Consider the following 15,685-nt stretch of genomic DNA (forward strand, 5'->3'; position numbering starts at 1 on the left):
TGTGATTAGACTACATGATTGTGGTTTATGTTGGACAAATCCAAACCGCTGATGGGAAATGTTACCAACTGAGTTGTGTAAAGTTACATATTGTGTTCATACTTTACTGCTTCAGTTTGCAGAAAACCAAAGAATGGTTAGATATGTTGGTCAGAATGACATCAAATGTGTTTTATGTAACTGTTTCTGTGCCTTTATTTATGGTCTGATATATTTTGTGTGTGCGTATATGTATGTAGACTTACTGTCATCAGTACCAATGAATCAAATAAAACAAAACAAAACATTATATTTTTAAAGGTTGGTCAGGAAAGTGTAACAATAATATGACACATTCACAAAAGATAAAGTCATACATGCCCCAGACTTAAATCTCAACATGCTTACAGATGTATACAGACACCTACAAACAGCTAGCCACCCTAAAAAAAGAGTCTTTAAGATCCTCCACTGTTTGGGTCCAAAGTCCATATCCTATATCTGAAATGTGAACATTTTTGCATGTTTGAATGGTTATTGAGGAAAAAGTCTTTGTTAATGACCTGGTAGTTAATAATGATCAATCAATCCATCAAACTTTATTTATATAGCACCTTTCAAACTAATCAAAATGCAATTCTAAGTGCTCTACAAGTCATTGAAAAAAAAAACATGGTATAAAAACAGGTTTAGAGACTAATGCTCACCAATTGCAATACAATGAATAGTTAAAGTAATAAAATCATTTTTAAAAAGCAATAAAAAAACGATAATAAGAACAACAGTCAAATGTAATTACAAATCTATATGAAATATAGTAAAAAGAATATAGGGCTACGATAAAAACAAAATAAATTCAAATAAGTATTATAAGACACTAGACTGAATAGATTTAAAAGTATCAATACGTCCTTATTCCTCCACAATAAGGCATTACTAAGTGCTTTATCAGGGACTAATAAAGAGCCAATATGCTGCTAATGAGCAACTAGTTAGTGGTGAATATGTGTGACCTACTTTAATATGCAGTTTCACCAAAACCAGATGTACTACCCAACAGTCTTAACGCCCAATCATAAAGTGCTGCTTGTACATTAGTGCATCAGTAATAATCCATTAACATCATATATATATTAATGTAACAGACTTTCTGTCCTGGATACTTAAAGTACACTATGCTGATAATGCTTCTGTGCCTATTAAAGTATTTTAATCTGTTTCCACTTAAATGATCTAAACACTCCCTCCACCACTGGCTTCATGTGGTTTCCTTGAATAACAGCCCTGCATTATGTATTATAATAATGAGCAGCCCATTAGTCACTGTGGTTCACTGGAAGACAATGATGATGTGATGCTGCCCTCTCCTGTACAGTCACAGAGCATGTGATGGACTCCTGATGCCTTCCATAAATCAGTGAATCAGATGTTTTTGACAGTGCTTTGACGTGTGCTTGGCAACATCTCATTGGATGGGTCTGTCCAGCAGCGCCTCTATCTGATCCCAGGTCAGGTAAAACTGGATGGGACTGTCCTCCTAGGCGGGGCTTACAGTTTGCGGACTTTGTTCAAAAAAAGGACTCCATGCAGCAGTTTTGTTCCCTCACTGTTGGGGCAGCTCTCACAGGCTCTCCAGGGTCTTAACTTCCAGGAAAACTTCGGTGCACACTCCCGACATGCAGGCAGCCGGCGTGATGGATCTGTTCAAGTTTATCCGAGCGATCATTACCAGGGCGCTGTTCATCCTGGTGTCTCTGACCGGGGTGTGGAGGGTGACACATGTGAAGCAGGATCGCACCTACTGGTTCCTGACTTTCCTCTTCCTGCCGCTTGTCGTTGAAATGATACACACTCTGAGGAGGCGAAAGGGAAAAGATTATAAATGGTAAGATGATGTTCAAGTGTTTGGAGTTGTGTTTCTAATTATATGTTACTGTAGAGTGCAACTTAAGTTTCTGTGTGTAACTAATCTGTGTTGTTGCTTAACTAAACTGCATGGTTTGTACTTATTGTCTTTGCTGAATAGATTTTCAGTAGAAAATATAAATAGATTAAGCTTTTGTCATCTCCCCCCCTGTCCTCAACCCTTCCCCCCACATTCCTAAAAAATCTTGCATCCTGATTGTGCTATTGTTAAACCGTCCCCGGGAAAGTAAGGGTGGTACCCCTTAACTCAACTGCCCCAGGCTTCCTTCATGTTAAACTCTTATCTGTGCTGTATTTCACACACACACACACACACACACACACACACACACACACACACACACACACACACACACACACACACACACATATGCAATGTGCTATATTTTATTTTCTTGATATACACACTACTCAAAATCACTTAGGGATATTGGGATATGGGTACATATGTGCATGTGCATGGATATGCAAAACACAAAATAAGAATTCAGATATGTCACAGTACAAACAATCAAGTGAAACACTAAAATATCCCAATATCCTTAACTAGTTTTGAGTAGTGTATGTACAGTAGTAGGCCTAGTTTTGTTGATATCTTATATGACAGCATGCATTTTAATGTAACATACAGGAAAAAACAGTGCAACACAGTATTTCAGATTCTAAATTAGTTACAAAGACAAGCTTTATTCATTTCCTGCAAGCTCAGGGATGACATGACGAAACCATACATTTGGTTATCCTATTAGTAAATCAAGCCACACAGGAAGTAGATGTTTGTTTGGAGTATCTTTAAAGGGGCACTGTGTAGTTTTGGAGACCAAATTCAAACTCAGAATTTCAATATTTACTATATTAATGAACTCAAAATATATGGATCTTTTCCGCAATTGAATAGAAAAGCTGTTCTCAGAGGAAAATAAGGGCAATGTTTGAGGCTAGAAAGGTGGCAGGGTCCGCCAAATATAAACCAAGTAAAACAGTATGAAATTGGGTTGTCCCTCAGGGTCAGTTTGTTTATTCAGTTAATTCAGTCATGAAAACAAAGAGAGTTTGTTTGTTTAGAGTTAAACATATCAGTCAGTGAAGATCTTTCTCTTCTGATTAAAATGTATTCCCTAAAACTACATAGTGCACCTTTAAAGGATATTAAGATGTAGAGCTGCAACTAACGATTATTTTCATTGTTGATTAATCTTCTGATTATTTTCTCTATTTATTTATTTGTCGTTTGGTCTATGCGATAGCAGAAAATTGTGAAAAATGTCGAGCCCAAAGCCTAAGAAGACGCCCTGGAATGTCTTAATTTGTCCACAACCCAAAGATATTCAGTTTACTGTAGAGGAGCAAAGAAACCAGAAAATATTCATACTCAAGAAGCTGAAATCAGCGGATTTTACTTTTTCTTTTTGCCTATCAAGATAGCTATATATTTCGTAGTTGACAGTGTGGGAAGTAAACACATAGTTTCCACATTCAGAAATCAATGTATGGATTAGAACATTTGATTTGAGAGGAGGGGAGAGCTTCTTCGCCTGAGGTGTGGGGAGTTGTCAGGGTCAGAACAGCTTCTGAATTCACTTAATGTGATGATAGAAATGTAGACGAGCTTGTTTGAGGTATGTCATGAGGTATGTATCCACTGTTTTGTAGTTACCTGACAGTATATAAGTCAAGACAATCTGGAAGGCTGCAGAGAACACTGTGGGTCTTCTCTCCATGCTGGATGTATTAAAGAGATCTGATTCATCAAACCTGAAATCAAGTCTGACATTCTTCAGAGAATTTTGCAACTCTCAAACGTCAACAATGACAATAAGAGCCTTACGTCTTTTAGTCAAATATTATATATAATTAAAATTTTAGCCTTCCAAAACTCAAAGATCTTTTATATAGGACAAAACAGAAGTTAATCTTTTAAAGTTTTTAAATCTCTCACATTTAAAAAGTTGGAACCAGGACAGTTTCGGTACTTTTGCTCTGTAAAATTTGGTAAAATGATTACTCCAGTGGTGATTCGTTTTCTTTCTGTTGGCTAATTGATCAATCAACATCGGTTCAGCTAAAAACAGCCATACAACTCTGATTCCAAAAGAAAGTTGTGATGCTGCGTAAAACACAAGTAAAAACATTTAAAAGTAAAAACAGTAAAAACCCTATTTCTTGGTTGTCTTGCAGGTTTTCTCCTCCTATCTTTCTGTTCCTCATCAGTATCATTCCCTCCATCTGGATCCTGGAGCTCCAACGACCGGACAAAGACAGCGACCTTCAGGTACTTAATGCCAAAAACAAGAATAGCCTCTTTAGCCAGTGTCTGACTGCCTAAAACTTCAGTTCTCATGCTCTCCAAAACTTGACAGATGTTGGTGGGCAGGATAGCTGCAAAACCATCGCTCTTTGCACGCATACATAGCTCCAGTTCATCATTCTGCTTTTAAACTAGACACTTTCAAGCTTTATTTGCAGTGAAAAGTACAAGATGTCTGTCAGATTCAGTGCTCAAAAAGTCTCTTTCAACTGTTTTCAGTGCAACAAGCTGGACTCCTGGGATAATTTGCTCAGATTAATCCCCCAGAACACGACCCAGAGAAACCAGACGTACCAGGACTACCTAAAGGTAAGAGTGGCATTTCATGTAGCATCACATGCCTCTTACAGCAGAACATATTCTCACTTATAATATTCCTGCAAAGAACAGGATGTTTGTCAAGTGAGACAGATGATTCAGGTTTTTTGTATTTCTTCGAAACCGACTACACTGCAGTGTGAGTGAATCGACAAGTTCAAAAATAAAGGTTCAGACTTCTCAAGAAGCTTTCAGGAAATTTGCTTAATTCTCACTTCTCCTCAAGCACATTTTAACTTTCTATATCCATTCTGTGTCGCTTTCTTTTAATCCTACTCACAGTTTAACCAGAGCTCTGTCTTGCCATCACAACGAGGCTGCCCAACAATCAGACTCCAGGTAGTCGTTGCACCTGACCAGGAAATAACCAGGCCCATAAACCCCTCATAAAAATTGGCGCTCCCACTCAGTTTAGCACAGAATAAAACAACAAAATTGAAAGTGTTAATGATTAGTGAGCTTTTAAGGGATCGGGCTTTTAAGGAATCCCGCTGCTACCAGCCTTTATGCTAACTTCCTGCTGACTTTAATTTCATATTGTCAGCTGACATGAGAGTGGTATCGATCTGTGTCAAGAGAAAAAGACAGCATTAAACATAGAAACCTCTCCAACCTAAAGTGTAAATCTCATAGCATAACTGGTCGGCTGAAGCACATTTTGCTTGAAGCATCACTCATAATAACACTAGAGCTGCAAGTAAGGCGACTAATTGATTAGCAGATCGAAAGAAAATCGATTCATCTCTTTTGTTATTTTCAAGCAAAAATGTCAAACATTTTCTGATTCTGACTTCTTAAATGTGAGAATTTCCTGCTTTTCTTTGTCATTTATGACAGTAAATTAGGTCTTTGGGTTTTTGTCTGTGTTTGTTGGACCCAAAAGCGAACGCCAAGACAGGGGAAAGGTTAAAAGGAATTTATTCAGGTTGCTCAGGTGAATGGGTAGCGGAGGAAGGCTCAGGCTCAGCAGATGGTTTAGCTGGGGCTCACGGTACTGGAAGGCTGAGGCTTAGGTGGAGGCGCAGGTGAGTGACATGTGGTGGATCCACAGAAGGATTTGTCTGGTGGCAGAGGCGCAGGAGGCTGGGCGGCAGAGTGGCTGTGGAGCTGGAGCTCGGAGTTGCACAGGCTCTAGGAATGACGAGAGGATTGCAAAAATTATTCTTGAGAGTTTAAAGTTACACAAGAGCAAAAACATCACAAGGAGTAGCACGAGTGGTGTTGCCATAAATACCACGGTGACAAGTGGAAACAAGCTGGCAGCGAGTGGAGAGAAGACCAGAGTATTTAAGCTGGTGCTGATGATACATGGGCTGAAGGTGTGTGAGAGGCAGGTGCTCCGGCCATCCAAGGAAGCCACGCCCAGTCTCTGCAAACACAAACACAGAAAAATTAAGCACGGGGACTTAAAATAGCCTACCTGTTTTGGTCGCCTCAAAAACGGCTGGATATGGTCTGCCTTCCTGTGAAAAATAGCCGGCTGTGGTTGCTACAAAAACAGCTGGAGATCTCCCCACAGATTCAAACTGCGGGCACCCACTTATGGCTTATGGCTTGTAATAACTGGGAAATTACGATTACAATTCATTTGTCATGTCATTTTATAGACAAAATGATTAATCAGTTAATCTTGAAAATCTGCAGATTAATCAATAATGAAAAAAGTTGTCAGTTGCAGCCCTTAAAAACAGTTTGTCTGTGTTCTATTCATTTCCAGCATGTATGAAGAATCATCGATCTGAATGGAGATGATTGTTAAAACTAATTGCCTGATGCTCTTGAATGAGGCATTTTTGCTGTAGAAAAAAAAAAGATTTGCTGTCATCCGGTCTAAAATGTTAAAAAAACAACTTCTTGAGCTGAACTGTTGGCTGTCTGTCTAGTTCTTCAGTGGCCAAGAGTGAAAGACTTGTGGTTGAGTGAGGTGGTTATCTAAATCCTACATCTGATCAGAAGTCAGCACGCAACATGGAATCCTTGAGGAGTTTGGGACAGATTTTCTGACTCCACTTGGAGTGAATCCGGAAGAGACGAACATGAACAGTGGAAGATTGAGGAGGCGAATGTAGCCCCAGGGGTTAAATAATTCAGAAAGAATTCACCAATGGGAGTGCATAGGACCTTCCGACGAAAACAGGCCTGGATTCTAGGAAGAGCCGTCCTCTCTTTGTCTTATCTGATGGAGATTTGGAGACAAAGTTAGTCAGTGTTTAAAGAGTCAGTTAATTGTGTTAATAACCGGATTGACGAGGGGTTCAAAGAATCTTAAATACAGCAATTAGCAAAAGTGTTTTTTTTTTTTATTTTATCATCGGTTGATTGCTGAGTGAAACCTACATTTTAGTTTCATCAGATTTGAGGCAATTTCCTTGTTGTCTGTTTGTCCATTCCAATATTGTCTTCAATTCAGGCATCCTCATTAAGAGCACACATTTAGGATGCATTACTTGCGGCATTAGTTGGGCTATTACTTAATGCTCCTGTGCCATTGCTTTTAATTTGAGAGGTAGGCAAGGGAGTGTAACTAACTGTATTGGTGATTTGAGTCACCCACTGAATTCAGCATGACAGTGATGTATGTAAGTTGCAAGAATTAAGAGGTTACCCCTCTTTACAATAGCAAAACTGGATATCACCGGCACAGAAATGATGAGGGATGGATATTCTGCTCTTAAATCAGCATGTAGAGAGAGAATTAAAGAGGTCCAAGAATTGACCCTTGAGGAACTCATCTGTTCAGAGAAGCCGATGAAGTAACTTACAGAAATACAGACCGATGCTAATTATCCGAGCCCACACTCTCGGACATTTAAATTAAGAAGTCCTCAAAGGATGTCCCGTGTTTTGACTTTGCTTCAGAAGAAGACGGACAGGCCTGAGAATAAACCTAAGCATGCTGATACGACTTGCATTTGAAACAGCAACAAAATGATAAACAGAACAGAAATCAACACTAACAGCTAAATAAAATCTAAAACAAACTACTATTTTCAGTTATTTTTACAACCACAGTAGCAAGAAATGTCAGAATTATGATCACAAAAAATAAGCTCAGCTTTAAATGCCATAGGCAGAATTTCAGTCATTAATAACAAACAAAAGAGCCTAAAACAGTGTGGGAAATAACAGTTAGAGGGGAGCATTGAGAGTAATTTATATAAACAACAGTCAAACCACCACCACACCCATGTAGCCCGGGAGAGTAAAAAGAGAAAATCTGGGGGACACACCTTCAAAAGCTGGCTGCCCCTCACTGTGTTTCACAAAAAAATCTTAAGTTGTGCAACATAATGGAGTCATTAAAGGATACATCTGGTGTTTTTATTTTTATCAAACAATGAACAGTGAATTTATTCAAACCTAATACAGATTATTTCTCTGTGCTGAGGCGCAATTGTTGAACAAAAACTATCAAGGACACATCGGTGAACCACACTGTTGCACTGAGGTCACACATACACCGTGCTGCTGCCTAAAATTCTCACTTGTGTAATAGCTCCCCAGAGGAATAAAAATATGCGGTTTGCTCATGTTTTTGCAGTTGTTTTTTTTTACAAGATAATGGACATATTTATGACCCAAAGATTTAAGCCTCTGGAAGAGAACCATTGGCAGTGTAGGGAAGTGAGAATGCACAGAGAGAAGGACTGACTCATAGTTGGTTTTGATCATTTCATTGGAATCATTTACAATAAAAAAAATTACAGAATGTCTCAACATTTGGCAGACCACATTCATCCATAAATGGAGTAACCAATAAGATTTAGACAGCAAGCATCACCAGGTTAGTGTAATTTCTGCATATTTAAACTATAGCAGGTTTATTGCTAGAATGATATTTACCAGAAAATGGTTGCGTTTCATGACATGAGAGCCAGCTGCATGTTAAAGGAGACATATTATGCCCATCTTTAGGTTCATTATTTTATGTTAAGTTGCTACTAGAATAGGTTCACAAGCTTTAATGCTCAAAAAACACATCAGTTTTCTCATACTGTCTTGTACAGCAGCACTGTATTCCTCCTCTGTCTGAGTTATCTCCTGTCTAATCTCCTCTGATTTGTCAGCTCACACATGCCTGAGCCTGTGCAAAATAATTCTTACATGCCAAACTAGCCGCTAGGAATTAATAATGCAAATGTGTGACATGGTGACATTGTGTGATGTCACAAAGTCACGGAATTAAAGGCGGGACTACTGACGAGGCATTTCAGGAGCAGCGTTTTCTGTGGGAGAGAGGAGCTTCTGTCGGTGCGGACTTTGACCTTTCACATGCACAAGAACATAAATAAAACACTGAAGGAAAAGGGAAAAAACGAGAAAGCATAACAATTCTCCTTTAAGTGTTAACATGATTCCCGATTGAAGAGACCCACCCATGCCTGAAGAACTCTTGTTTCTGACAAAAATTAACTTTCAACCTCTCTTCCTTTTCCACTTTTTTAACCAGATAGCCTCGTCTGTCTGCTCCAACGACTGGATCCTGGCTCTTCATCAGATCCTGCTCATCCTCCTTATCTTGGGGAAGTGGCTTCTCCCCCTGGGAGGCGGAGTCACGCGTGACGAACTCTCGCAGCTTCTCCTAATTTTTGTTGGCACTGCGGCAGACATCTTGGAATTTACTAGTGAGACGCTGTCGGACGTCAAGTGGGTGGCTTATTATGATGCTTGTTCGTTATTTATATTCTTTATAATAGTTTTATGTATGTCCAATTAGCTCTGTGCAACAAAAGACATGAAACTCAATCATATCCCTGATGAGTTGACATTATATCAATGCTTTCACTGAAATAAGCAGCATCCCACTGACTAACTATATTTCCATGTGTCTTCTCCAGAGAGAACAACCCTCATCTGGTCTACATCATCTTAGCTGTATGGACTTGGAGCATGTTGCAGTTCCCCCTGCATCTGGCTGGTCAGTGTGTGTTTGTCTGTAAAACTGATAACTTTGGTGCTCATTAAGCCACGCTGTTGTATTAAGCAGTTACAGCCATGTTGTGTTATGCATAACCTCTTCCCAGTGTGGGATAATCCAAACAGTGTGCTTAAAAATTGGCACAACATAAGCAACGTCAGCAGCGTTCAGGCCAGTGCTGTAAGTAAACAGTGAAAACTAGTTCAGCTGAAATCACTTGCTCCTCTTTCTCCAGCTTTGTCAAATTATTAACGCGAAAATCTGTTTTCTTTTCCCGCGCCTTGAATAAACCACAAGGACTTTTATCAGGGACATTGTAATACCCCTCCTTTCAGATACATGGTTCTAAAACCAGACAAGAAATAACTAACAGGAAGGTTGTACTCAAGGAGTTTGTATAAATGTTGACAGTGTTTAAGGGAAATCCACTCTCACACATTCAATACATAAATAGATCTGGTGGGATAAAGTATTTTCTGTTAGGGGAGGTTCTTATCAGACAAGGCCCAACTAGCAGATGTGTTTCTGAAACTTATTACACTGTTCAGAGAAAAGAATGTAAACCAGTTTTCTCAGCCTTGAGGGAACAAAGGATAAGGTTTTACTAAGGAAAGAAAGAAAGAAAGAAAGAACATTATAAAGTGATTATAAGCAGCGCAACTTTGTTCTTGAAAAAACAATCTCAATTATTCATGACTTAACCTTTAATTCTCAGGTTATCTGAGAGATTCTAAGTGATACTTCCACATGTAGCTTTACCACCATAATGCATTTAGAGCACTTAGAGCTTGAATGCATAGCGCTCTCTTCTGAGCGAGCGGTATGTGTGTTTGTGTTGCTCATGTGGGTGTGTCGTTGTTAGTAGTCCAGCATGTTTGAATGCCGTGTAAACACAGAAGTGTTGACATACACGTGCAACGTGTTCAACTGAGTTTCAAAGCACATTCTATGAAACCAGCAAATCAGAAAAGTTGGGACCATTAAGTAACCGTTCTGGTGTTTTTGATCATATCACATGATCTTCATCAGCTGATGAAGTTTGCCCAGTTTTCAGTGAACCGTAGGTGTTTAAATTGGTAAAAAAAAAAAAAAAGAAAAATCAAGGACAGCACTCCCATTTAACTGTTTATGTTTGCCACATGGACGTATTGGGCGAGGCATCGGTCTACACAGGTGTTTTAATTAAGGCTTACCCGTCTGCACAACGGGTACATCCCAATAGGGGGAGCTATATCCTTATCAAGGAGAGCACAGGACCGCACAGGGACTCATATAAGAAAATATCACAACAAAACAGCACATGTATAAATCATAAGAAACGTGCAAATGAAATCTCCTCATTCATTCCCTTTAGAATCAGGGTGTCTAGAAACTGTATCCAATACGCTTCTTTCTGGAGGAGGATTCTGTCCCTGTTACTTCCTCTCAATGCCCAGATGATGTAGTGCTCTCGGACTTTTCCTTCGTTTCTGTTGTCATGTTTGAGGATACAATTCTTAGGTTACTGCCAGAGTGACTTTAAGTTTCCTTTACAACAAAATGTGGCCAAATTTAGGTGTAAAGAGAAAATGTGCAGCCTAACAGACTGCCCCTCTTTTCGGTGGCCATCTTGGCAACTTCCCAATGACGCTTCTACCGCTGACCTCTTGTTTTTTCATCTGTATTTTCAAAAGTGGTGTCAAAGCCAGACAGCGAGGGAGAGGAAGGCACCAATGAGACGTCCCTCTTGTCTAAGCACAGCACGGACATATGGAGCATCGTGGAGGCCTTGTTCATCCAGGACGGGCCCTTCCTGGTGGTCAGGCTCACCGTCATGATACATTACCATATCTTCCACCAGATGCTGGTTTTCTTTGCCATCAAGAACTTCCTGGTGGTCATACTCAACTTGTACAGGCTGTTTGTTATATGCCAGGACTTCAGGCCCTCCGGCCATACAACCGGCAGTGGAACCGGCAGTAGCGGCAATGTCCTATGAGTTGAGGGGGAGGAGGGGAATCGGGGAGAAGTTACACACTAAGTTTTACAGATACAGTCGACTGGCAAAACCTACAACTGGAGGAGGAGGAGAAGAAGAAAATGCTTTCCTTCTGTTTTCTTTTCACAATGTGCTTAACTCTGTGGAATCAATTAATGTTGAATAGTTAACGCTGTTGGGAACAGAAAACTGTGAGTTGCCAAGTTCACATTCCACACTGCAGCGCCTCGCATGACTTCTTCACCTCATTGACAGTTCACTGCAGTCCCTCAGTCAACTCAGTTAAAGATCAATTTAGATAGATTTCAAGTTAGAGATCAATGATGATCTTTATGATTAGGAGCTCTGTGGCATAGCCTGTACTATTTTACAAAAGCACTTATTTACTGACCTAATAAGTAAATAAGTAAAGAACATTTGCTCAAGTTGCTATTTTATGATTCTTCTCCACTACAATTCAGAGGGAAATATTGTTTTTTGGGGTATTTTTTTCACTACATTTATTTAACAGCTTAAGTTACTAACTTTGACTCACAAAATATATGATCAGCTCATTAAATATGCCACCATGTTATAGATTTTTTCACCAGATAGCCTCGTCTGTCTGCTCAAACGACTGGATCCTGGCTCTTCATCAGATCCTGCTCATCCTCCTTATCTTGGGGAAGTGGCTTCGCCCCCTGGGAGGCGGAGTCACGTGTGACGAACTCTCGCAGCTTCTCCTAATTTTTTTTGGCACTGCGGCAGACATCTTGGAATTTACTAGTGAGACGCTGTCGGACGTCAAGTGGGTGGCTTATTATGATGCTTGTTCGTTATTTATATTCTTTATTATAGTTTTATGTATGTCCAGTTATCTGTGGCATAACATGTACTATTTTACAAAAGCACTTATTTACTGACCTAATAAGTAAATAAGTAAAGGACATTTGGGGTATTTTTTTCACTACATTTATTTAACAGCTTAAGTTACTAACTTTGACTCACAAAATATATGATCAGCTCATTAAATATGCCACCATTAAAGGCCCCGCACATCTACTCAGGACGTATTTAAGCTAAGCTATGCTGGGATTTTCATGAGGGGAATCGTTTTACAGATACAGTCGACTGGCAAACCCTACAACTGGAGGAGGAGAAGAAGAAAATGCTTTCCTTCTGTTTTCTTTTCACAATGTGCTTAACTCTGTGGAATCAATTAGTTGTGAATAATTAACGCTGTTGGGGAACAGAAAACTGAGGAATCATGTTCTTACGCTTGCAAGGGGACGAAGTTGCCAAGTTCACGTTCCACAGTGCAGCGCCTCGCATCACTTCTTCACCTCATTGACAGTTTACTGCAGTCCCTTTGGAGCTTACCTCAGTCAACTCAGTTAAAACGCAACCATTTATTCAGTTATCTGTCACTGACATACTATGGGGATAAAGAGGAAAAAAAGGAAGCAGATCATAACAGAAAAAGGGTGCGTGAGTCCAAGAGAAAAATATCCTGAAACTGTCACATCTAAACAGATAAAGCTCATTACTAAGCCTGCCAGCCTGTCACAGTAAAACGATGAGAGTAGTCCCAAAGCACAGCCTCTGATTGTCAACACGGCACCTCCACTGACAGAAGACAGGCTACTGCTTAGATAAAGATTTAACAGTGTAGGAGGGAAGGCAGGAAGAGAGGAAGACAGAGAGATAGACTTGATGATACACAGACAGTGATGTGTTGACAGAGGCTGAGATCGAGGGAGAGCGATTTTGTTTGTCTTAACCCAGACAGGAAGTTAAAACGGTTAGTAGAAACATCCCATCCTATAGTTTGATAAAAAACACTATATCAACACCGGATAAGGGAGACCATGAATTCTGGATAGTGTGACATTTGAATGGGAAATAATCAGGAAGGGAAGTAGAAAATCATTGTTTTGAACTATGATTTCCTCTATGATAACCCCCCCTTTAAAAAAGGGACACGCTATTCAAAGATCCATAAATCATTATGTTTGTTGACTCAATGTGATTCTGTCCTTAAAACAACAGTTCCAGCGAAAATGAAAATGCAGTCATTACCTGTTCACTCTCATGCCAGGAAGTTTCGCAGTCCACAAAACATTTCTGGAGCTTCACAGCAAAACAGAGTTGCAGCATTCTCCTACACAACTGAAGTAGATGGAGACTTGTTTTAAAAAAGCCCTGGGATCCCAAATTGATTGAAGTTTTAAAACAAGTAGTATCCACTTCAGTTGTTTAGCGGAATGGTGCAACGCTGTTTTACTGTGAAGCTCCAGAAATGTTTTATGGGCTACGAAACTTCTCCCGACTTTCGATCGGCATGAGGGTGAGTAGATAATGACTGTTTTTAATTTGTGGGTGAACTGTTCCTTTAAGTCTTGACTGATCATTGTTACTCTGCTACATTCCATTAATTAATTTGTGTTTGTTCGATAGCTTTGAAGAAAGAGACTCGAGACACATCAAATCGCACTCAGGTAATCAACTCAGTTTGAATTGTGTGTGTGTGGCGTACCCTGTAAAACCATGAATTATGTCTTCTCGGCATTATTATAACTCCCTGGTTTATGTGAAAATGTTTTTGAGACAATGTTAGAACAAACTGCGTTTTAACATGTATTATTGTTTTTATTATGTTATCGGTTTTATTTTTTTTTTTAATCTCAAATAGCCTCAAATTAGTATTATATCCTGGCTCTGACTCCAAGTGTCATTTTTATACTATATCATATTATCATAGTTATGTGTGTATGATGTATCTTGTTCTGACACTGCCCAAATAAAACATTCCACATTGTCCTCCTGTTTCTTTCTCATTATTTTTTGAAAAACGTGTCCTTATGTATAATATTTTAAAGTTAGAGATCAATACAGGCTCTGTGGCATAGCCTGTATTATTTTTACAAAAGCATTTATTTATTAACCTAATTAGTAAATAAGTAAAGGACATTTACTCAAGTTGCTATTTTATGATTCTTCTCCACTACATTTCAGAGGGAAATATATATATATTTTTAACAGCTTAAGTTACTAACTTTGACTTTAAATATATGATCAGCTCATTAAATATGCCACCATGTTATAGATTAAAGGCCCCACACATCTACTCAAGACCTGTTTAAGCTAAACTGCTGGGATTTTCATGAGGTCATCGTTTGTCACGATGTTGAGGGAGAGTGGCAGCACCCAAATGAGGAAGGACAGTTGAGGCTTACAGGTGTACAGTTAAAAATGTTTGAGTGAAAAAATCAAACATTTTTAAAAATTCAGGTGACCACTGGCCAGAGAGTCAGAGGGCAGTCGTTGAGAGTCAGAAGAGAGTACATGGCCGGCAGATGTGCGCAGGGACTGGAGACACGGGCAGAGAGCCAAACAAAAGATACAGCAAGACAGTCGTCAGGACATCATGAACTTATAAGAATGATGAAGTTGTAAATCACCCCTCAACAAAGCCCCCAAATTCCTGAAATGTTTTTTTTTTCTTATCTTGTTGCACAAAATATTAAAGGATAAGTTCACCAACCTCATGCTGATGGAAGGTCGGGTGAAGTTTCGTAGCCCACAAAACATTTCTGGGGCCTCAAACCAAAACAGCGTTGCAAGATTCTCCTAAACAACTGAAGTATGAGTACTTTTACTTTAAGCACATTTTGTTGATAATGCTTTTGTACTTTTACTCAGGTGCAGAACTTTTACTTGTTGCTTGTATTCTGTGGTACAGTTACTTTTACTCAAGTAACGTCTCTGAGCACTTCTCCCACCGCTGACTGTTGTGAATTACACAGACGTAAACACAATTTACCATCTGGCCATTTTTGTCTCAAGCTCATCTTTCAGAGAGTAAATGATGTGAGCAGGTTGCACTTCTCACCTGACACCTAAAACAAAGCCTCACCACATGGTAGCAGCTACTCTCAATTTTAGGCCAAGAGTAAAATTAAAGGAACCTTAAAAAACAAATCTACATCGTGCTATTTGACTTGTTTTGGACAGCAACTGTTTGTATCTTCAAATGCAGACTTCTGTCTTCACACTGTGGACATCAGAGTATTAACACATGAGTTGATTGTGTCATCTGGTGACGTCTTTTGTGAGTGAATCAGTGTCAGACTGAGAGCTCTTACAGTTTCTGTTTGAGATATTGCATCATTTTATTTAAACATACAGCTGTGAATCAGAAAATCACCAGGCGTGCTGTTGACATGTCAACAGTTTTATCTGTCACCCACCGTCTATGAAACATTCAGTCGTTTATTTA

General features: G+C 39.3%; 1 protein-coding gene across 1 annotated transcript; it reads left to right on the forward strand.

The window, feature by feature from the left end:
- Positions 1–1,477: 1,477 nt before the first annotated feature.
- Positions 1,478–13,687, forward strand: LOC141008923 (transmembrane protein 26-like). The gene is made up of 6 exons (XM_073481281.1): positions 1,478–1,864; positions 4,084–4,177; positions 4,433–4,522; positions 8,982–9,178; positions 9,370–9,449; positions 11,123–13,687. The coding sequence occupies exons 1-6, from the start codon at positions 1,656–1,658 to the stop codon at positions 11,425–11,427; spliced, it is 975 nt and encodes a 324-aa protein (XP_073337382.1). The 5' UTR covers positions 1,478–1,655; the 3' UTR covers positions 11,428–13,687.
- The last annotated feature ends 1,998 nt before the right edge of the window (positions 13,688–15,685 follow it).

The sequence above is a fragment of the Pagrus major genome, chromosome 15 (assembly GCF_040436345.1).
Source record: "Pagrus major chromosome 15, Pma_NU_1.0".
In the NCBI taxonomy this organism is placed as follows: Eukaryota; Metazoa; Chordata; class Actinopteri; order Spariformes; family Sparidae; genus Pagrus; species Pagrus major.